Raw genomic sequence first — 24,241 nt, forward strand, 5'->3', positions numbered from 1 at the left:
CCCCCCCCCCCCCCCCCCCCCCCCTCCCCATACCCACCCCCAATCCACCACCCCTAGCCCCAATCCCATACCCTTACCCACCCCATATCCTCTACACGTCTCACACACGCGCGCACGCACACACAAACGCCGACCGTTTTTTGCTTTGTGTCATGAAAGTATGCTCGGCTCCGTTTGCACGTAGCATTTTAAAAGGTGATATTTGCGTAATAGCAACATCCTCGAAAAATTTAACTTGCTTTAATGCTACTTTACACACGAGCTTTCAAATAATAGACAAGTCTCGCATTATTTACCCCGTATCTCATCAATAATGGCGAGTGCATTTCCTTGCAGCGGATGTGCGCGTGTGGCTGGGGACAAAAGCGTAGTGAGTTGAGGGAAAATGCAATTGCGGCTGGGAAATAAAGTCCCCTTGTCATTTTGTCTTAGTCGTGTAGAGCGCGAGAGGGACGATCGGGACTAATTGAAGCACACCTGCGCCGTCGAGGACGCGGAGCTGAAGAGACTGGGACGACGCCTGCCGCGGCTAAATATCAAAATAAAGAGCGCAAGGAGGACGACGAGAGGAGAGACGAAAGAGCGCGGAAAGCAACGAGGAGAGGCGGATGACGAGGAGTGGCTCTGGTTTACCGACTAATTAATTGGCATCGATGCGGCCAATTTGATGAAATTGATTTGTCCGTATCCTCTCTCCTTCGGCTTCGCAGAGAGTACTACCAATACCAACAAGGTGTCATATCCGGCTGCTGGTATTTCCACGTTCACGAAAGAGCCTGGGATGCTGTAACGAGGAGCGACTTGCCTAAGTGGCCGTTTCAATTTTAATCGGACTTCAGTGCCATTACTGCATATCTATCTACGCGTACTTCAATCCCAAAAGAGATTGAACAGTTGAAGGGCCGTAAGGCGAGCTCGGTACGTTTCGGTGTACAATTCGTAATCCTTACGACGAGCGAGCAGCCCTTATCGACGGATTATTGTTATTGCCGGCTGTTTACATTTTTACTGGCATTATTAATTCAGATAGATCGTCTTAATTGATAATGACGCGAGACACGGCTTATTACTTATTAAGATTTGAAAGTATTATTTGCATTGGCTGGAAAGCTCAAATCAGACATGACAAATACCTTTAAGCTCCGCGCGGTAATACCACATTTTCGATGAGAGACGAAGAGGAGAAGATCCCGTGGGAGCACTCGACGTCAACCTGGAGGGTTTTGACGATTCGATGAGGGACGTTTCCCAAGCGCACGTCACACTCGATATCTCCATTTTTCCCAATTTCCGATGCTAATACGCTTTACAATGCCGCACTTTTCCGACACATTTAGACGTAAATATGAATGACGCTCTTACTTGTCACACGTACAATCTCGAGATTTTCACGTAATGTATCGACAATTTTCTTGGCTACACCTTCCATACTATCCAAATGATTAACCAACGACACCAATACTATCGAGTGCATAATCGTATTCGGTCGAGGCGCGTATTCGTACGTCCATAAGGGATTTCGGGCGAAAGCCACCAAATCGCATGCACCTCATAAGCCGAGAATCTGTAGAAAGAAAGAACAAAAAGAAAAAAAAAACCAAACATATAGAAAGAAAAAACAAAGAAGTAAAATAATAATTGCCAAACAACAAGTATTAGGTAAATTAACTTGTATTACACAAAGAGGATTGTAACTTGTTTGGGTATTCCCTTTGGCGGAGCTTGAATAGCTCGATCTTATCAAATGATACAGGCACTAATGTACTCGCAGCGAGAAAATTGGTAGATAAACTTGGGTGAGGGAAGAGGCCGAACTTTATTACATACAACAGGATTCACCGAAACTTGAGACAAATACTCGCTCGCCGAAACTGCGCGTATTGCGGAATTACCCAGCCACACGGGACTTACAAAGGGTAAGAGGCACTGGCAATGCGGGGGCGTCGTTTGTATCTATATAACGAGCGGCAAATGACGCGGGAGCGTTGAGGGGTGTGTGAGGTGAGGTAGCGATATCGGGCGGTAGCGGGGCAGAGGCGGCGCCGAAGCGCCGAATCTCGACAGCCGTTTTGCGGTCTCGAAGCGTTTGATTTAATGAAAATTATTATCATTGCGCCTCCCCTCCTCCATGCCGTGCCCGCCTACCATCGTCTATATACACACGTCCACCCGCAGCCACCCGCGCCACCTGTTTATACTCGGCGCGAGCTCGAGAACCCGCTGAAGTATCTTCGGAATTGTGCGGAGGAAGTTATACGCGGTCGCTTCAATTTCGAAAATTGCTCTATTGGTAGCGAGCAATGCACGCGTCCGGGGCGCTTTGATTCACTCGCGACATGCGCGGCTGGTGCGCGCGCGTTGATTAAATTTTGCGGTAAAGCGACGTTATTGGATATAATCGAAAGTCCCACGGCGTCCAATCCCTTGGCTTCTTCTTCCTTTTATGCCGCGGCCTTTTACCCGGCCAACGTCCCTCTACTTCCTTTTTCCCGAAATAATTTTAAGCGCAACGTAGGCTGCCCAACCGTAATGCCTCGCCTGGCACTCGCCGAAGTTTTCGACCGCCGCTCCACCTCCTCCCATCGACCCGCCTCCAAAAAAAAAAAAAAAAAAAAAAAAAAAAAAAACCCTTCCATCCCCCCACACTACCCGCCACCCCACGATGCTTTATAGCAAGTTTATTTCGTGCCATTCAAAACATTTCAAAGAGTCAGAGATTTGGCGGATTTTGTCTCCCGTCCGCTTGAGCACGTAAGCGCAATGGATTGCTATCAAAGAGTCCTGGGAAGTGATTCTAATCTTAATGGAAGACCGACGAATTTGAAACAAGTAGTGCTGCTCCCAGTTACAAAGTCTAACTCTTAGTTGACGTTGGTTGTATTAATAATACGTCTCGTGGGATTTTTGAAGGGCTCATGAATTTGCAAGCTCGACTGGAGCGGCAAGTAGTCCGCCGACATTTCACGACTCTACGCGTTCTATTTGCTGCTCGAGCTCTGTCCTGTGTATGTAAAGTTACCGACAACAAGGAAGAGGACGACCACTACGTAGTTTTATGAGTCTACATATTGAATCCGGTTGTATTTGATGTTTGCAACGTAACGCTCTAACGGAAGCATGACATTCGGAAGCTTCAACGAGAATACCTTCAATTCGATTGTCTGCACTTGTTTCGAGGCTTATTTTTACTATTCCCCCCCCCCAACCATCCTCCACCGCTACTTTTTTCCCCCTCTGCTACACGCTGGGTCAGGCTTCTTTCGATAACATACAACGCAAACTATCTTACGTAGACGGAATAACAATAGCATTTTCCATTCACCGATAATCCAAAACTTCGCTCGATATTACTAAAAGAAAATTAATCACCAATTTTCCCATACGAAGTGTACTGTTTTCCATATTTCTCTAATATAATTTTTATTCTCAAATTTTATTTAGTTTATTGGCTGAAAATTTCGTCAACTTTGTGATTCAAAATTAGGCACATTTATGTACGAGCTTTCGTCACAATGTAGAGTAAATATTGACTAATTTATGAAAATTCATATCTCATGCCTGGACTTTAACAAAAATTTCTTTTAATTTTCTCTTATGCGCAAGTGGAAAATGTGTAGTATGCCAGAGTTTGGAGAATTATTTAAATGTTTACTGAAATAAAAATCACTTTGGCAATTGTAAAACAAGCATTCGGCCCTTTCGGTGCTCCCCTTAAAGAAATGCACGAAGAGAGAGAGAGAGAGAGAGAGAGAGAGAGAGAGAGAGAGAGAAAGCACCGAATACGTCTTATTAAGGACAGTCAGTTTTTTTTTTTTGTTTGTTTTTTAATATCGAAAAAAATATGGAGCTAAATTAATTCCAGCAAGAAAGAAATTTCTAGAATCAAAAGAGCAGTGGAAAATTTCAGTGTCAGCTTTGATGTGATACTTAAATTTAGCACCGAAAACTTTGACACCGCTATTTTCCAACTCCGAATTTCACTTAAGTTGAAGACTGTTTTTACAACGTATGTATAAACTTTATAATAAAAGGATAAAACGTCAAAAAGAGAAGAAAAAAAAAAGAAAAAAAGAAAAAGAAGAAAAAGAAGAAGATAAAACAAGAAGAAATTCTATTAAAAGTGCAGAGCTTGAAATCATGAATGTGCAGAAAAATAATATATTACATACGAGATAAAGATTATTCTATAAATGAAAAGGATCCATCGAATATATAATTTTTTAATATTTTCTAGTAAGTACTTGCTTTCTTTGAGAGAATATCCCTTGTATTACTAGTATATAGTGTGTGCAGCGTTCGTAATTATTGAAATTAAATATATAAGCGTGTGCTCGTGACTTTACAGAAGCGAGGGAAATGCTTATTAAAGTGCTAAAGAATTTTTATTTTCTTTCTTATCCCTTTCATTTAAGCATGCACGATTCATTCGAGTATGATGAACGAGAAATGGTTGGATGGTGATAATTAAAGTTTAATCTCGAAAACAGATGGTTAGCTTGTTAATGGGATTTAGAGTACATCTAATACATTAATAAAGCCAACTCGCAATATAGGATGCATAAGCCATAGTACAATGATGTTACAATAATGATCATTAAGACGAACTTAAGAGCCGCATAATTTTAAAGGATAATCTGCTTTCCGTCCAGATATGTCGCGTGAACGTCCATACTCGCACTAGCGCAACTGCACCGAGGAAGAAGATTACAAATTGTCCTCTGATAATCGAATTTTGATCGTGGGTAGACAGGAGGAACAATAGTGTCGGTAGCTCATCAAAAGCAGTGAGCGCAAGTTTACGCGAAATACGTTTTACGAATGAAATGAATTTGAAGATAAATTTCGTAGGCGAAGCGGGCGCTCGGGTATTCGGAGGCTGGAAGTCGCGCGTGCCCGCGCTAGCGATTTTTGTCGCTTTTAATCGCATAGTCAGTCGGCCGGCCGTTAATCTCGTTGCCGCGCCACTTTGTCGGCGCGTGTCTTCCTCTCGTCCCGTTGGTCGAAAAAGCCCGGTCGCGGCGTCCGACACTTTTAACGAATTTTCGTCCCGAACCGATCCGCCCCCCCCCCACTACACCACTGATTCCCTTATCACGTCTCTGGGGCATAATGCGGAGGTATTAATTAGGTTTCGGCGGATGCAGACGAGAAGGCGGGAATTATCACGGGGTCGCACCGTTTTATCGGCGCGTCTAAACTAACGGCAAATGACATCCTTGATGACTTGGTGATGGAGAGCGTCGAATGGAATGCCGAAGACGCAGACGCGCCAACCGGCTTTAAACAATTTTCCAAGTTGATGGAACAACAACTTGATTATGCGCTTGCGATAGCTCGTTTATACGATCTCGAGGTGCGCGATGCCCTTCGTTTTAACGGCGATAGACTCATTTACCGAGGCAGGATTGCTTGTTTGCTGCATGAGGCACGGATCCTCGTGATACGCTGGTCGGGCAAGCGATGGACAGGCGAATGGATCTTATCCAAGAGGCCATATATATTTCCGCACGGACGGCTTTGTGCATCGAGCCTTTGTGCACGCTGTATCTACTCGGTTAATAAATACATTTGGCCTTTCTGGTCGCGTGGAAGAGTCGCGGGGGCGACCGGTGTAAAATCTGTCCGGTATCAAGGGTCCTTTATTTAGAGGCGGACATTGTTATATTTTTACGCCCGATGTAAATTTTAATCAGTCTTGTTTGTAGCAACGTTTCATGAAAATTTCAAGCTAGTTGCGAAGATTGGGACTGCGGTGGGGGGGGGGGTTGGCGGCGATACTTTCTTCGGTTAAATGAAGAAGTTATGAGCACCACGAGGAGCTCAACTAACTCGTATATTATGCTTTGTGTTTAACGAATTATTTTTGGCTTACTTTATTTTCGCACTTTATAGCTAGAGGGGCTTAATAGTTGGGATAACTATAACAATATGAGGTGTATGACTTGAGATTAAAATATTAGAATTTCAATGCTGAGATTACAGAGTAAAAGTTAGGTTGAAATATTTCCGTAAAACAACGCGTAAACTTTTATTCCAAACGATAAAGTAGATGTGACGCCGACATTCGTTAAAAATGTACGAGTTTGTACAATAATTTTTTTTTTGCAAACCATGGTCATGTTACTTATGTCGCATGAAACTTTTGATTAGGCTAATTTTTCGAAGAGAAACGAAATGGAAGAAAGTGCCCGTGGAACGAGAAGGAGAATCGACGCAATGAATGGAATTAATTTTCTTTTACCATTCGTATTTAATTACAAAATTGCATAGGAGGGATTTTTTTTTTTTTTTAATATATCTCTGTAGAAGAAGTCGTAGAGGAAGTTAAAAAAGTGAAATGATAAATAGTTATCGTCTAGTGCATAAATGAAAATGTCTTTGATGAAAATAAATACTACCGATTTCAGCGTTAAGAAAATTTTAAGAAAATGAACGAACATCGAAACGAATGTTTGTACAATGCTTGAGAGTGTAATAAGGCTGCATTCTCAAAGACATGCAAATAATTTACTCAAGTCAGATGATAGGAAAACTATATTTGCATGAGAGTAATGTTTCATTCCGATGTAAGTAGTATTGAATAAATAAGAAGCTCGGTGCAAAGATATCTGCCTAGTAAATACATTTTAACATACATTTTTAATGGCAAGTACAGGCACATAAATATTTCATGATTTATTTTACGAAATTATTTGGAACTGTGATTATTATCTGATTTATTTTTTCGCTGCTAATGTTCGCCTTTCGATTTCTTCCCGAGCGGTTATCATAGAGGGTATGGCGCTGGTAAAGCAACGACAAATAAAGAAACTAATATGCTCAACAAACGTTACGAATGCCGAAATGTCATTTAAGATAAGCAAAATCAAAATCCACCTACAAGTTTAAGCAACGTTGGATTAATCGCTAAGCAAGCAATACTCGCGACAATAATAAATGTAATGTTCTAACGAATCAGTACTTTGATGAAAGATCAAACAAGCGAGCTTTACTCGAGTACTCGAGCAAAGCCGATTCGAATAAATTCCATTGAAAACGTTTATTCAAATATGCACGTATTTTTTTTTTGTGTCCTTTGTCATATTTCCCAAAGAGTAATAACTCAATGCTGAATAATTCTCTCAATCTACGACTCACCTCGCTACAATTAAATCAGCCCTACAAATGTCCAAGCACCCTCGAAAACATGCACACCCTCGTTCATCCTGTCACTCGCTCGCTCGCTCGTTCGTTCGTTCGCTCATAATAATAATAATAATAATAACAATAATAATAATAATAATAATAATAATAATAATAATAATAATAACAACAACAATAATAATAATAAGACAAAAACAAAAAACGTGTAAAACTCATAAAGAGCAGGAGAAAAAAAAAATACAAACGCCGGCGTTGCGTGCTCGCGTCGCCTCGTCTAATTTGCAAGACGTGAACGCACAATTAACGAAGAGTACATCTGGATTTGAGTTCTCGAGGCTCACGCAATCCCAGACTTGGCGCAGCTTCTCCTCGTCGAAAGCAGGTATCGCGGAACAAAGGCAGACGCAGACCCGATAAAAGGGAGTTGACAAAACGGCGCCACGGAAAATACGACCGCGGGCCATTTCCGGCGGCTCTCCCGTTCAGCCACGGGAGTCTCAAAATTCGTAACTACGTTTACCAAAACTCATTGCCCGAGCCGAATCTCGTTCAAGCCCCTCGTGAAAATTATTCCTCCGAATGAATAATACGCCCGGCCGCTCTCATATCGGTCATTTCTTCCTTCCTTCCGTCCTTTCATTATCACATTCACAGGCAAGATGGACTCCACGCGCGGAAAATATCACGAGCGAGCACGGCGACTTGAGCCTCCAGCCTCTCCTCGTTAAGAGCCAGTGACGAATTAGCAAAAACAAAAGCCGACACTCGTAATTCAAGTGGCAGTGAAAGTAAAATCGGGCGCCGCGTGAAGATGGCCGGATTAGATCGCCACTTAAATAACGTATGAATTCCCTTTCGCCAATGATGCTCCTCAATGTCTGACCACCGTGCACTTCCTATTTCCCTTTTATCTTATTTTCGAAAACCGAATTTCGTGGATTACGGGGCGGCTGTGGCGTTGGCTCATAAAACAGCGGGGGAAAAAAGGGAAAAAGTTTTCACGCAAGAGGGGGATATTTCTTAAATTTATTTCAGAAATTCTATATTACATCGCCAACTTTTCCCTTAACGACGATCCTGACCAGATATCACCAGCCCATACATCCCTCCACCAACACCACCACCACCACCACCACCACATCCTCCTCCACACGTCCTCTCCTCACTCCATTCCCTAGAAACGTCTGCTCTTACTTTTCATAAAGCTGATATTACGGGAATAGAAGCTTTGCCACTGGCTTTTTTCCCCCTAGCTCCGTCTCTCTCTCTCTCTCTCTCTCTCTCTCTCTCTCTCTCTCTCTCTTCGTCTCCTGGGATTCGCCAACGTATCGGCGTGCTGTGTACGCGCGAGTGTGCGCGACTATCTGTGTATATAAGCCCGCGTAATGCTCTTCGCCATTTGGCCACATGGCCTCTTTCATTATTGACATATAATTATTGGCCCATTGCATTTTTCATGGTTATGACTGCCGTCTTTCGAGTGGTTTGCTCGAGTGTTTGTATTGAAAATTAAATAACGAGTCGAGCATCGTCTCATCTTACATAGGTGTACGTTGATGACGTGCAAGAGCATCTTTTCGACTTCCCGTTCATGTTTGCAGTTCTCTCTAAAAATTAGGCGGGATCGTGCGCACGCACATTTTCCCAAAGTAAATTTTGGCTTCTCATTATGTCTCGCGGCTGTTTCGGAACAACAAAAAAAAAAAAAAAAAAAAAAAAAAAAAAAAAAAGAATGAAATATGCCGCACTCGGTAAAATGAAGGCAAAGGGGAATGCTCTGGTAACTGAAATAATAAACTCCGCTTACCAGCGGCGTGCACTTAAGTATAATAAAAAGGACGGCAATACGAGCCCTCGCTCTCTCACTAGCGCGATTCAAAATGAATTTCAAGTACGGGCGGTCCGGAATTTCAGGTACGGCCGAGAATGTCGGAGAGGGGGATCATGAAAGTCGCAGACTAAGTATAGGGTGGCAAAGTCGCGGCTTCGAATTTCGTAATAGTCGACCCCGTTGATGCTGGCTACGCAATTTACGACGAGGGTCGCGCGAGGAGATGCTAATCTGCGAGACTCCCTTCGTTATTTATCAGGACAATGCGTCCTTCGACACTGGGGCAATGCCGATGGACGGGATATGCCTCCTTCGCGAATAACGCTGTTAAGTCTTAAACGCGTGAATTATGAGGGAGTTTAAGTTTTTTTCTTTGTCGGCGGATCTGACGTTTGCTGCATTTTCAATGCCGATCGCACACTTACGCGAGAAGGGAATATTGACAAAATGTCTGCGCTTCGTTTGTTACATTGATTCTTGTTCCCGTCATTTTAAGGGACAAATGCCGTATCGGCAGTTCAACTGCACCCTTGTGCTCTTTCCGAGTCAAGTAGTGGCACTGCATGCAGTATAATGAAATATTATATAACGAAATTAATAGTATAAGATATAACAGTATAAAGAAAAATATAGAACTTGTGGTTTTGATTGCATTTCGTTTGGATGATTGGTAATCAAAGGAAAAGAAAGTATTCCTAACAAAGTTAATATAATTCGTTCGTTTTATCAGATGGTAACTCTCGATGGTAAAATAATAATTTTAAGTGTATGTTTTAATTTATCAAGGTACTATAAGTATTTACTCGATAAAATATTATTGTAATTATCAATTGATAATAGTAATCTAAGCTGATAACAGACCTTATAAAAATCTTTACTTTAAATTCAAAAACTTATTTTGTTATTTAAGAAAATTTTTTCGTTCATTTTCAAATGCTGACCCAACATTAGTAATAATGTCGTTAAATTCTGGATAAAATGACTGAATGATTTGACAAGTCGTTTATATTCCATTAAATTTTTTCTTAAGTTTTTCTCTGTACACACATATCTATCCATATATGTATATATTTATTATGGAAAAGAAAATATAAAAATAGTCCTTTTAACTTTAAATAACCTTAAAGTAAAATAACGTATTTGCAAATATTGTCATATCGTTGTATTTTGAAAGGGGGGGGGGGATGACGACGACGCCGACGACGACGACGACGACGAAATGTTAATAATACAATGATTGCCATACAATGGAGTTGACATATAAAAGGAATATTTAGAGTTTATATTAAATTAAAACGTTAATATTAAAAAAAATGTTTTCTCTTATTACTACTAATAACAACCATACAGTTGCTCTGATTTATTGAATTTATATTTCTAATACCATTCAACCTCGTGCCAAGTGGACTTAATACAACGCACTTATAAATGAATACTATCAAAGGACATAGTAATCGCAGCGGCATGATAAAATTAAAAATTTAATAAGACTTAAAATACAACTAAAATGCATGTATTGTTTTGAATAAATAGCGCTATAGTCAGGAGCAAATGCAATTTATTCAATTGTACGTTTATGTTCACAATTGCAATCGAGGAAAATTGTCGGGGAGAAATATTATTTTATGAAGCACGAAGATGCCTTGTAAAAAAGATTAAGAAGACAGGAGCTTAAGCGAGACCCACCTCTTTCAACGATAAGCCTCAAAGATATTCGAGAGCGCAAGAAACTCAGCAATAATATATAACGATCTTGGTTAATTTACAATTATCTCGCGTTCAATTCACTGGCTAATTATTACTCGTTAGTCTGCTCTGCGCCCGGCATTTATACGCCGCCACCCCGCACACATGTGCACATTAACTTCATCATTTGTCCCCCCCCCTCCCCCAACCACTACCCCTTTCCCCTTCGCCCGTCGCAGCGAACCGATGCGGACGAGTACGTGTACTCGTCTCTGCTGAATTATGGAAATTGCTTCACGCGCGCCTCCCCCGCTTATTAACCTTATCAACATTCGAATTTCTTTCGCGGGCGTGCTGTCGTCGTCGTTACGCATTTAATTATTCTTTTGTTTCGTTTGATTTTTTTTTTTTTTTTTTTTCATTCACATTTTTATCGTCAATCGGTATATCCACGCTCGTAATCCCCGGCCCTTTCTTTTTCCAACGGATTTTCGTTCCGTTGCCCCGGGGGCGTGCGCAATAGCTGCAACAGATATCCGTCAATCCTAATCGAAACAACATTTTTGAATTGCCAGTGAGCGAATCTAAATTCTCTCGTCGCGCAGAGAAGATTTCAATGTTGCTGCATGGATCGGGCGTGTCGCGAGCCCTCGTTAATGCGAAATACCGACGCGCATTGGGAGAGCTTCCATTTGGAAAAAATCGGTACGAATTTCACGCTCGGTGACTCGATTTAAGCTTGCCGACGACTTTTTGTCGATGGCAGTCGCCAGGCTCGCGAAAGTAAAGGCGCCGCTCTGCACAAACCCATAAAACGGACGCTGTCCAGACTCCGGCATTGAAAAGCAATGGGGTCGTAGCGGATGGATGAGGCGGGACGGCGGGCGAGGTAGGGCGGGAGGTAGGGAGGGAGGCTAGGACCAATTACTATACGACTTTTAAATGTTAATGCGCAATTTTAAATCATCGGCGGTGGGCTTTTTACGCGCTGGTTGAATTAACGATGGAAATTAGCCTGGGCCACTGTGGATTCGCTTTTATTGTTCTGCCGCGACTAATAATCTCATTTGGACCGATCGAGCGGGCGAATTAAAAAGGCTGAATACGCGCGCCAGACAAATAGATTTCGCGGTAGCCACGTGCTAAGCCTGGCTTATCAAAGCGACAGGGACAACTGCTCTATTTACTGTAAGTTGAAATAATAATTCCCTGAATTGTGCTTCATATAGATTTATCCCCGGTATATAAGTGGCGCCGGCGGTAGGTTAACTCGTGGAAACTTCGTAATTTGTAATTGGAATAATTCATGTCTTTAGCTAAGGAATATCTAATTGTTTAATAATAGCCTTTTTCGTAAAATTATTATGGGGTCGACACATTTAAGTAAAAATTCTTCTAAAAGGAAGATTTACTATTTTTAAAAAATGATCACGTGCTATTCGTTATTTTCATCTGTGTTTATTTTATTACAGAACAATAATAAAGTAAAATTTATTACTGTACGTTTCGAGCGACTGGGCGGTTTATCTTCCGCTAAAACTATATTTGTCAAACATACAAGTAGAATATATATTCGTGTAATTGCATTTAATCATACATTAATTTTGTAGTTGCAAATTTACTTTAAGTAAATAAGTTTTTCTATAAGCCAATGGATGAATTGCAAAGCAAACATAAAAATCATAAAATTATTAATGATATTAAATTAAAGATTATTTAGAATTAATTATTAGTAAATATTTCATGTAATATTATCATCTAGTTTTCTTCTTATAACGATTAGATCTTTGATGTTTAACCGTTGATTGATTAGAAATCTTAAATATTAAGTATGATAATTGTATGAATAAATCGAACGAGGGTTTTCCATTACTGATCAATGACGATTAAGAGGTATACAACATAATTGCATATGCTGCTCAGTAATTGATTGCTTTATTAATAATTTTAAATTAAATATTTATTAAAGTGAATCTTGTGTGTTTGAAAGTCGTTTCATTGTGAATTATATATATGGCATTTTATACGATATACATCACATTATTATTTGTAGATGAATTAATCGAATTCTCAGTGCTGTTGTAAAAAATAATTCAATGGGACTGAAAAATGGAGGGGGAACGAAAGACCCGCAAGCTATATTTATATTCATTGTAAAATGTAGAAACTTGTATAAAAATTTTTGTGCTTAACAAAGGTAAGCATAAGAATTTCATTTAATAACTAATAAATTTCACTATATACATTGGCAAAATTTATTACTTAGCCAGTAATATCTAGTGATTGCAAATAGCGTTTAATCTCTACTATTTTCATTAGATTAATTTACTACGATTAATTAACTAGCAATTTTCTACAACTACCAAAAAATTTCTTTATTACAGTCTCAAATATTATTAGATTATTAAACAAGAAAATTATATTCTAGTATATGGGTATATTTATAATATCTAATGAGACTAATGGTTATAAAATTTAATATATTATCGTTGTATAAGTTGAGGCGTTAAAGATAATTATGAAATATAAATAACGTAGGATTATTTAAGAATTTAATTATACATGTAAAATAGTAAAAAGTAAATAATTTGTGGGTTATTATTGGTTTATTTTTAGTAGCTAAATATAAGTTTAATTATTTGAAAATCTAAATAATTTCATTTGTATGCAATTGTACATGTATGCATTCATTATACATTTGTATATAAATGAAATTATATATATATATATATATATATATATATATACATACGTAGGTACATATACGATTCTGAGAATTTGATAATAATCGTTCGAATGGTGTGTAGTAATATTAAAATTATTATTAAAAAAGTTTCATTTAAATTTAATATCTATAATCCCTTAAGATAAGTGAAATAATTAGTTGGCTTATAATCTGAGTTAAAATTCCAAAGAGGAAAACGTAATTTCTATTATTTGTGTGCAAACACTACTAGAGCTTATCTTTATTTCATTTACTAGCGTTATTCCAAATTATAATCTTAAGCAATTCATTGTCTTATTTGTAAAAAAAGACACGTAGTATTATTCAGAATGAGCTACCTATATTTTGATATTAAGTGTTAAATCGAGTAAGTTGGAGTTGTTATTATTTGAGTGTAAAACTGGACAATAAAACAAAACTGATTTATGCTGAAAAATCAGGAATGAATATTCTGTATTATTCATAAACTTTTACTTCTTAATATTATAATTACCAAAAAAACTTTTACTATGTATTTTTCTTTGAAATTAAAATGTACTTATGAACTTTGGTATTTATTATTCATGAAAGTCAATTATGTATGGAACATTTTTAAGAAAACACATTGTTTTCATGGCTTATTCACGATAAATTAAAAAATTATCATATAAAATGAAACTAAAAAAACTAAAATGAACTAAAGTAAAGATATTTTTTGCACACTAATAAAGTTTCATAAAGAATCTGCCTATTTCTATCCAGTTAAAAGTTCCCATTACAGTTTTTATGAGAGAATGTCGGACGTCTTCTGTCGGTAAAACAGAATTCAACTTCTCCCATTCGCATACTTTACAAAGAACCATTTTTTTCTTATTATTAACTACAATTCAACAAATTGTTTAAATTTGAATGGCTACAATCGAAGGTGTGTAAATATACTTTTTAAATTATTTCAATATATATTTTAATGTCTCGGATGTGCGCATTTATCGAAATTTCAAGCCTACTTTTCTCTACTAAATCATTTCTAGCGAATAAAAATACATTCGCAAAAAAACATATTCAATGTTTTATAATACAAATTAGATACAATACTTATTGTAAGTAAAACCTTTTTTTTTCTTTTTTTTTTTTAAATGAATGTATCATTAATAATTACATTTTTTTCCCCCTATAATATCTGTATAATATTTGCGTAATATATGAAACTAATCTTTTTCCAGGATATTTCTTGCTTCGGCTTCCATTGCTTTTTTACACTCAAGCATTTGCATATTCATGTTTTCTATGGTTTTCGCAAATAGTTCATTTATTTATTTATTTATTATTATTGCTAGTTCTCTCACTCTATCTCCCTCTCACGCTTTTGCACGCACGCATAGTCCGAATGAATAAATGTGTATACTCATAATGGGACGCGGTGGGGTGGGGGTCAAAATCTGATAGTGAAGTTCATATAATCGTAACAAAAGACCTATGATTTCAGGTCTAGTAATTGGTATAGTCGCATATGCGCATGTTAATTTAATTATTTATTTGAATAGTGGGTAATTAATGGAAGAGTTTGAACGGCATTTGAAACACGAGAACTTTATCGATAAACAGACGCAATATGAAAGAAAGCTAGAGAAACATAAAAAAAATTGGATAATTACACGTGTGCGTATACAATATATATATATGAGTGTGTGAACACACGCATATATACATATAAGTTAAAAAAATGTCAATATTCTTTATGGAGCGGATATACTGTGGCTTTAGTATAAACGAACGCATAAAAGCAGAGTGGCGCAGTGGAAGCGTGCTGGGCCCATAACCCAGAGGTCCGTGGATCGAAACCACGCTCTGCTAGAATTTTTTTTTTTTTTTCTTTCTTTCCCTTTTCAACATTATCTTGCAGTTATTCCTTCATTCAATTTAATGTACAGTTACATGCTAATGGCCATTAATTTTATTAATTTGCGTATTTGTAATTTGTTTTTACATCGGCTGGCAATGTACCGGTGAAATTGAATATTGCGCTGCTACACGAGATTTCAAGTTTGTTTTCTCTTTCTTTTACCCTGTAAATTATGTTCACATGTAAAAATTGGCAGATTTTAAAGGTAGTAGCGGGAGCATTTGGCTCGTTAAATTGAATTCAACAAATGCAACTAATTTACGTATACCGAACGAAATCCACTTATCCTCATTACTTTATTCGGTGACAATTTTATCACACGGCATATGGCTTCAATGAGAATTCGAGCACACATACTATTGCACATGCATTTAAATAAATTCGATGAGAATAATTTTTCTTCTCTCCTTTTTTCCCGTGTTTTTTTATTTTTTTTAATATTGTTTTTTTATTTTATTTTTTTAACTAATAGGCAAAGGCATTTTGTATATAATTTTATTGATGTGAAACAAATGACTTGATATGAATATCAATAGATTTTGTCAAAAAAAAAAAAAAAAAAAGAAAAAAAAGAAAAAGAAGAAATCAACTTGAACTCTTATCGATATTCCTGTAATACCGTCATTATTGTATTATCAATTAAAAAGAAAAAAATAAATAAATAAATAAAAAAAAAAAAGGAAAACAAAAATTGAAATAAAAATAAAAGTATTTTTAATTATTCAATTTGGATGTTTTAAATGTATGTTTTGTATATTTCAAATTTATTTTCGTTTATATTATACAAAAGCAAATATTCAAAAAAATAGAAATAAATTTAATGAAGTAAACTATTACGCAATATGTACTGATTGAAAAAAATGTAAATATTAATTTCTTTTTTTTTTACCGAATTATCTAGGGCATCAAACATATTTTTAATATTAAATTAACACACTTATTATATTTTACATTTAGATATACAGAAATGATGATACGATTGTGAATTCTAGGGTTAATTAATTATTCGTTGGAATTTATTTGTGCTTATTTAGCAGCATAATTTAATATTTTAAAAGATCTATTTTAAATATTGAAGTTTCCTACATTTTCCTTATTCAGTCATCCTAATCATGAAGCACAATTACAAAATATGAATATCTTCAATAGCAATAAATTATAAATGCTGATTCTACAAATATTTTTAACAAACAATTTTGAACATTTCTTATGAAAAACTTCTAATATCAAAGAAACATGGAAATCACAATTCTAATATCAAGCATTACGTACATTGATTGTCTTTGTAAAATCCGATCAGCATTTAGTGTTTTAGATCTGTTGCAAAAAATGTATAATAATAGAAGGGATTTCGTGAGATTCATCTAGTAAAAGAATAACGATATCTTCAAATTTTAATCTCTATTAATATCAACAACATTTAATAATAATAAACAATGAAAATTAAATTTGTTTTTAATGCCTAAAATAATCGCTCGTGTATTGTTGCTATTCTCAGCGCTGCCGATATTTGAATAAAATTTTCAAAAGACATAAATACAAATATTCTATTCCAAACATATACTTTATAATATAATGAAAATTTAATAATGGATATATATAATATGATAAATATATTTACATTTTTATAATGAATTAAAATTGAATTTTATCTTTTTAGAGCATAATAGTCGTCCTATTTGGGCAAATGAATAATGAATTCTTCGTATTATCAATAAATCCCGTTTTGTTAATTAAGCAAATTTCACGATTGTCCTTTATATCCTAACGGATGAATTTTATTTTCCAGTTGATAAATTATTATTTTGCTCCAAGTTATTACATAATAATTATTTACATTTTGTGTAATTGAGTCATTAAATATAAAATATACGAACAGATATATTAGACACTAATATAATTATACTGGCAAATGATAACACATGTTCTCTGAGATCCATATTTTATGAAAATTCTAAGAGTGCATTTAAGTTTATAACCGTATCATCAATTGTAAAAAAAAAAAAAAAATTAATGGAAGTCTTGTAAAGTCATAATTCACATAAGTAAGGCTCAAGGTTATCTAGTGTGAAAGAGAACCTTTTAGTCAAATGTCGACTAAACTAAGTTTTTTGTTAAAGCTGAATATTGTTGCAAGTGAAAAATGTTCTATTGAACTTATATTTAAATATCAGTGATAAATCCCATTAGGTTCTCAATTCCATTAACACTAACATTTTTATACGAAATTAAAGTTAAGAAAAAATGCTTGTGAATACGTAAGAAGTGCATTAAAGGGAAATATGAAAATTAACTTTTATATTCACATTCATAAATAAAGTAATAATCTAATTAAGTCGTAGGTTGTTTAATGGCAATAAATTTTAATTCTACAGTTACATACTGTAGATGTTCCGTTAAAGTAGTAAGCTAATTAAATCCTAGGTAGTTTAATAGTAATAAATTTTTAATTCGACAGTTACTTCCGGTAAATTTTTCTAATAATTATAAATTTGTTCCGAAAAATTGTCTATGCTACGCCAAAATATTTATTATAGTATTTTATTTTACCGAATATTTTATTACAATAGTGTTGGTGATTTTGTTTACAATAGCACAGTTAATATCAATCAAAGAGAATCAATGAATAAAGACGCCATTAAACAAAAACTAGTAATACGATATAAACAAATAAATATTATTTATTATGTATTATTTCAATTATCCATCGAATATCTATTATTCTTTTATAAACATTGTTTTACGTTGTCTTCATGTAATATTATGAAAATATTTATTCTTCTCTGTCCATTAATTGTGAAACTACAAATATATGGTTATTCATGAAATCAATTAATATTAAAAATTTTATTTAATGCTTTAAATATTCTCTTTTTTACGTTTAAAATACATATCACGAATTGTAATAATATACATTAAAAATTAAGAAATATTGTAAAATTGACGTTATTAAAGGTCCTTTCAAGATCAAATAAAAAAAGTATGAATTTTTAATTATTAATCTGTTTATTTAGAATTTCTTTTTAACCATTTATTCATACATTTTTTAATTATTGATATTCAAGTAAAATAGTTTAGTTTTATTTGGTACAATTGTACAAAGAGTATTAAATCTTCATCGAGAGCGATAATTTGTAAAAATATAAAAAAGATAAATAGTTTTAATTGTTATGTTCCTCACGGTTTAACGCGTCGTTTTAAATTTTTAATCATATTATACGTATAAACTGCATACGATATTTCTCATTTTCCATAAATAAGAAATATAATATGTATAATAAATGAATTTGATGTTGAGCAACATGATTTTTAGGGACAATCATGTTTAATAAAGGCGAAAGTACGCGTTAACTGTAAACGCGTAGAGCGTTGAAATTAGAACAGATACGAGAAAATAGAGACATTAAAGGGTTACAAAATTAGTTTATGCTACAATTACGCGTAGTTTTAAGAACATTGTTATTGCTACTGTGAATTGAAAATGAGTCTGAAAATATTATAATTGTCTGGATGGATATTACTTTGAGTAAGATACATACTCGACGAAATATGAAATACAATGGAGCCTACACTTGTCGCGTAAATAGTAAATTGAAATAATGACTATTTTATAGTACATTTGATTATTATAACGAGATGTCTCTTGAATTATGATGTTAACTTATCTAAGGCTTCGTAAGAAACGTCTGCGAAAAAAATCAGAAACTTTGCTTATCCACATATTAATCATAGCGTTAATTCATGTCTCCAGGAGATGGCGAAACAAATTTTATGATCCACTTTCCAGTCATATGGCACTTTTTCGTCGTTTCTTCGGCGCAACTCTTATCTCCATCTCTTCGTAAAATGAAAAGCCGCGACTATATAGGCAGAAGACACATAAACTTGGAAGGATATACAGGGATGGGGGGGGGGGAGCGAACGTCGGCTCCAAGGTGCTTTGAAAACTACGTTGCCTATAACATTAACAGAGAGTCGTTTATGTGCTGCGAAGCCGCCTGGCTGATTAGCAAAAATGATCAGTTGTAATAAGTTTGGTCGCCTGCGTATCGCATAAATATTTATGCGACGGATTCGCGGCAGTGTTGGTGGTAGTAGGGATTTTATTAAGGTTGATATGGCGGGGGGGGGGGGGGGGGGGGGGGGGGGGGGGGGGGGGGGGGGGGGGGGGGGGGGGGGGGGGGGGGGGGGGGGGGGGGGGGGGGGGGGGGGGGGGGGGGGGGGGGGGGGGGGGGGGGGGGGGGGGGGGGGGGGGGGGGGGGGGGGGGGGGGGGGGGGGGGGGGGGGGGGGGGGGGGGGGGGGGGGGGGGGGGGGGGGGGGGGGGGGGGGGGGGGGGGGGGGGGGGGGGGGGGGGGGGGGGGGGGGGGGGGGGGGGGGGGGGGGGGGGGGGGGGGGGGGGGGGGGGGGGGGGGGGGGGGGGGGGGGGGGGGGGGGGGGGGGGGGGGGGGGGGGGGGGGGGGGGGGGGGGGGGGGGGGGGGGGGGGGGGGGGGGGGGGGGGGGGGGGGGGGGGGGGGGGGGGGGGGGGGGGGGGGGGGGGGGGGGGGGGGGGGGGGGGGGGGGGGGGGGGGGGGGGGGGGGGGGGGGGGGGGGGGGGGGGGGGGGGGGGGGGGGGGGGGGGGGGGGGGGGGGGGGGGGGGGGGGGGGGGGGGGGGGGGGGGGGGGGGGGGGGGGGGAAGCGGGGTTAGACCGGAAATAGGCGTCGGAAGAGTCTAGCCACTCGAAATAATTAATCAGAGCCGCTGCATGCGAGGACACGAAAGCCGTCTCCTGCACACTTCGTGCACTCGTTATACGTTACTCTACGTAAATGTGTGCCTTTTGGCTCCGCTGGATTTTCGCTTTTTGACTTTTCGGATTTTCAATTTTACAAAGCTGGCCTGCCTTGCGTTGCGCGCGTGCTCGTCCCATGCTTCCCTCTCCTCCCTCCTTTGACCCTCCTCGCGCACGCATACGCACTCACGCGCACCCACACACGCGCTCTCTCTCTCTCTCTGGATATTCCCCTCTCCGACCCTTACTCGCGTCAATCTGCCGAGACCTCCCACCCCTCTCCAGCTCTTACGTAATTGAATTTACTTGTACCGCGATAATTTAGATGGATGAGTCGAAATGGATATGTCTTTTGTCAAGGAATTGTAGCGATCTTCCTGGTTGGGCGACAAACTGGTTGCATAAATTAAAATTGATTACTCAGGGGGTTAGCCCGGAACGATTCTCAAGAAACTTGTAATTCCGGTACTTAAAAATGTCTCTCCGCAGGTTCGCGTCCTTTTGGACTTTGTGGCTGTAAAGGGGGAAGCGGTGGCCGCGGCGGGGGGTCGAATTCCACGATCGAAGTTCTCGCTTGCTTTAAATTGCAATGGACGATGTCGTTTAACGGCACACTACCCTTGCGAAAAGCGATTTCCCACATTAAAGAAATAATTAACGAGGCGCACACGCTTTCATAAGTATCGCCCAGGGACGAAGACTCAAAAGGGGTGAACAATTCAATCAAGCGGCCGTGTTACGTCAGCGCGCTCGTACGATTTTTACGAGTGGCGCCTCACGTAGCCGTATCGAGAGTCTGGACGAGGTCCATAAAACGCAATCCCCACGATACTGGAGGTATCGCCAGGCACGGCGTCATTATCTCGGCAGGCCGAGAATCAAGGGCGGCCGCGCACGTACCTTTGGTCTCGAGGAAGGCGCTGGCCAAATTGGTGAGGTCGAGGGACAGGAGCAGCAGCAACGGCGCCAGCCAGTAGCAGCAGGCGGCCGCGTCCCATCTCATCTTTGTTATTTCGAATGAGCCCTGAAGCTCTCGTAGTCTCGGTCCTCTGTGGCCCCTCCCTCCCGCGCTCTCACGTGCCTCTCATGTTTCTTCGGCTCGGCCTCGGGCCGAGAGGGAGGGCGAGAGCACGGAGGTAGACACGCGCGCCCTCGAGAGCTCGCCGACGGGAGGGTCCTTATCACCTGCCGTGATAACACCTGCAACACAAATGCAAAGTCGGCTTAGCCAGGCAGCATTCTTCCGGGGCAATTAACCGTACGCCCCGCGCCATGGGGTTGACGCAGCGCGTTTATCCCCCACGCGCAACTGCTCCCGGTATTTCGCTATCACAATCATCCTACCACCTTACCCACACCCCCCACCCCTCTCCCCAACCCCACGGGCTAGCCCGTCATATTCGCCTTCTCTCTCCTCTTTCCTTCCAATCCCCACTCGTCGCTCTCACTCACTCTCTCACTCACTCACTCTCTCTCTCTCTCTCTCTCTCTCTCTCTTCGCCCCCCTAACTCTCTTTCATCGGGGGTTTTTTGCTCGTAAGGGTCTTGTCGCGAGAGGCTTGGATTGTCGTTATTCCTTCTCTTCTCTCCTCCTTCTCCTCCGCTATAGTTCTTCGTGGTATTGTTTGCTTGGGGGGATGCGACCGTCTTGTCTCGTCTCAGGCGCGTGCCTCACTCAGACTTAAGTTTTCATCTTTTGTGAATTTGTTTATTTTTAAGGTTCTTGGGGATGTTTTATCGTTGGGTCTCTATTAGTATGATGCCCGTCGAGTCTCGAGCGTTATTCTGCAAGTGATTAAATGTAATTGAGATTTCAGTCTGAAGGTGGTTAATAGTTTGGTTTTTATCGTCGAAGCACAGCGGTATAACTCGAGGCTGCAAGCAATGAAGAAAATAAAAGAGACAATGGATAAAGATAATTAATGCTCGGCGTAGGCGTAGGGGGCAGGGGAATTCTCAGGAAATCATTTACATACTAAATAAAATTGTAAGATTTGCTCGATTGTCGAGTGAAATTCACGTCGAGAGGAAGTTATCACTTTGATATCCAAGTGATGCGTACGTTATTGTTCGTTTACACATGACTTAACTACTCAAATGAGAGTAAAACAGTATCGCTCGATAATATTACGCATAATTAACGATATGTATAGTACACTTTTTATTTACAGAAATATTTGCAGTACAATACAGCAATGTTCAAGTAAATTTGAGCAGAGTAGTATATTGCTTTTACAGAAAGTAGAGAAATATGTTTACAGATTGTCTTAATGGTTTTTTTTTTTTTTTTTTCAACGAGCTTTCAGTGCCATTGGATAGCTCATTGGAAATGAATGAATTATAAAGTGATCTTTATCATATCGAATCGTTTACCTTATCTAGTTTAAGATAATAAGTAGCTGAAGCTGAAGGGATGAAACTTGAAAATGTGATAGAATTGTTTGTTCGAATTCTATAAAGAGAGCAAAATAAGGTAATAAAATTATTGATTATGTGCTTTTATAAATTGAAAATAAATAAAGGAAATTTCAAAGGTCGAAATTTTACATAAAAGTTTGCCCAAAATACCAATAAGTGAAATAAAGCGGCTGTTTACATTTAAGCATTTATTCATTTAAATGTTTATGGGTTTCCTTTAAATCGGAATTGTATTTTTCCAATTTCACTTGTGATTCATCATCATACTGTCGTTTTTTTTTTTTTATTTTCATTCAAAAATTTTAATTTTATTTTCGTAAATCTGTGCATTCGCGTAGTATTTTATCGAGACTGACTAGTAAGCCGAACATTTTAAACGCGACTCTGATTTCCTTTAACTTTTATAATCGGCATGAAGCCAGCAAACGTTTTTTACATCAGGAATTAGAATTTTTCTTCAGTCAATAAAAGTCAAAGCGACTTGCAAGACGTAATTTTTAACTGTATAACAGCAATAAAATATATGTACATTTACGACTAATGAAAAAAAAAAAAAAAAAAAAAAAAAAATTAAAAAGTTGTAGTTAAGGTTTATTTATACTTTATGTTGCCATGAGGAACATATTTGCAGTACACGATTGTCTTTACATAAAAATATCAATAAGCTATTAATAGTGCTGTTAAATTATTTGTTGCGTTAGCTGTTCTATATTTAGGGTCGGCTTAGTATTTTCTTGTTCTATTCCTCTTAATACTTCTCTTTGGTTGACTAAAATCATCCAAATTGGCAAGTGCACATGAAAATATGGAATTCTGAAATAAAAATATGTAAGTGTCTGCTTGCAAATGGTAATTTCAAAAGAAGATAAATTTTATCCGTAGATAAATATTTATCATCTTGAGTTTAAAATCAGATTCGCATAGTGTATGCTAATAATAGTCGCCAAATGGACTCTCTGTTTGGATTAATAATAACTTGGCAATATTGTTTTCATCCGTAGGCATTGAAATTATTGTTTCAAAAATAAATTAAAGAATTTATTAAAAGCTAACATAATATACGTATAACCGTATGATTGATGACTTATTCCGATCTATTTGAATTGCATGGCATTGATTATTTTATTATTATATTATTTTATACTGCTTTGATAAACTTTAGCTACATAAATACATATTTAAAATTTCATAAAATTTGTTATAAAATGCATATAAGTCCGTACAAATATCATATTAGCTAAATATTTTTACTACAATCCGGCCTGAAATTACGAGGGTTACACTAGAAAATCATTTGAAAGAGCAACAAACGCAAAATGCTGCAACACTCTTTATAACAAATAAAATAGTATGTTTAAATAAAGAAAAAAAATATGTTTATAAAAGTTTCATTATGAAAGAGTATATATATATATATATATATATATGCTTTTTTATATAGAATCTGACAAGAGTCGTTCGATTAAACCGATCGATTAGATTTTCTTTAAACGGCAATAAATTCTTTAAGGTTTTGTTAGAAAATCTGCTCACAGTGGAACGCTGTTCAAGAAAATGTCAAGTAGTAATATACACGCAAGTAGCCCATCGTATTTTCACATGCGAGTGAACACGAAGTCGACATTAACGTGGACTTAATAATTCCGGAGCGACGGACGCGTCCATATTCACGTATGTATTGCGGTCTCTTTTACGCGCCTTGTAAAATGGGAGTTACCATCGTAAAGCAGATGCAGAGACACAGAGAAGGAGAGAGAGAGAGAGAGAGAGAGAGAGAGAGAGAG

General features: G+C 38.1%; 1 protein-coding gene and 1 non-coding gene across 2 annotated transcripts in view; one reads left to right on the forward strand and one right to left on the reverse strand.

The window, feature by feature from the left end:
• The window catches only part of LOC105362401 (uncharacterized), an 84,183-nt gene that overhangs the window by 21,940 nt on the left and 38,002 nt on the right, over nt 1-24,241 (reverse strand). The window contains exon 2 of the mRNA XM_011499841.1: nt 20,940-21,239. Within this exon, the coding sequence (XP_011498143.1) occupies nt 20,940-21,042 (103 nt within the window). The 5' untranslated portion in view covers nt 21,043-21,239. The remainder of the gene's footprint in view (nt 1-20,939; nt 21,240-24,241) is intronic.
• TRNAM-CAU (transfer RNA methionine (anticodon CAU)) lies at nt 15,147-15,218 on the forward strand. Its single transcript has one exon. It is a non-coding gene; the product is annotated as a tRNA-Met (tRNA).

The sequence above is a fragment of the Ceratosolen solmsi genome, unplaced genomic scaffold (genome assembly GCF_000503995.2).
Source record: "Ceratosolen solmsi marchali unplaced genomic scaffold, CerSol_1.0 scaffold35, whole genome shotgun sequence".
Lineage (NCBI taxonomy): Eukaryota > Metazoa > Arthropoda > Insecta > Hymenoptera > Agaonidae > Ceratosolen > Ceratosolen solmsi.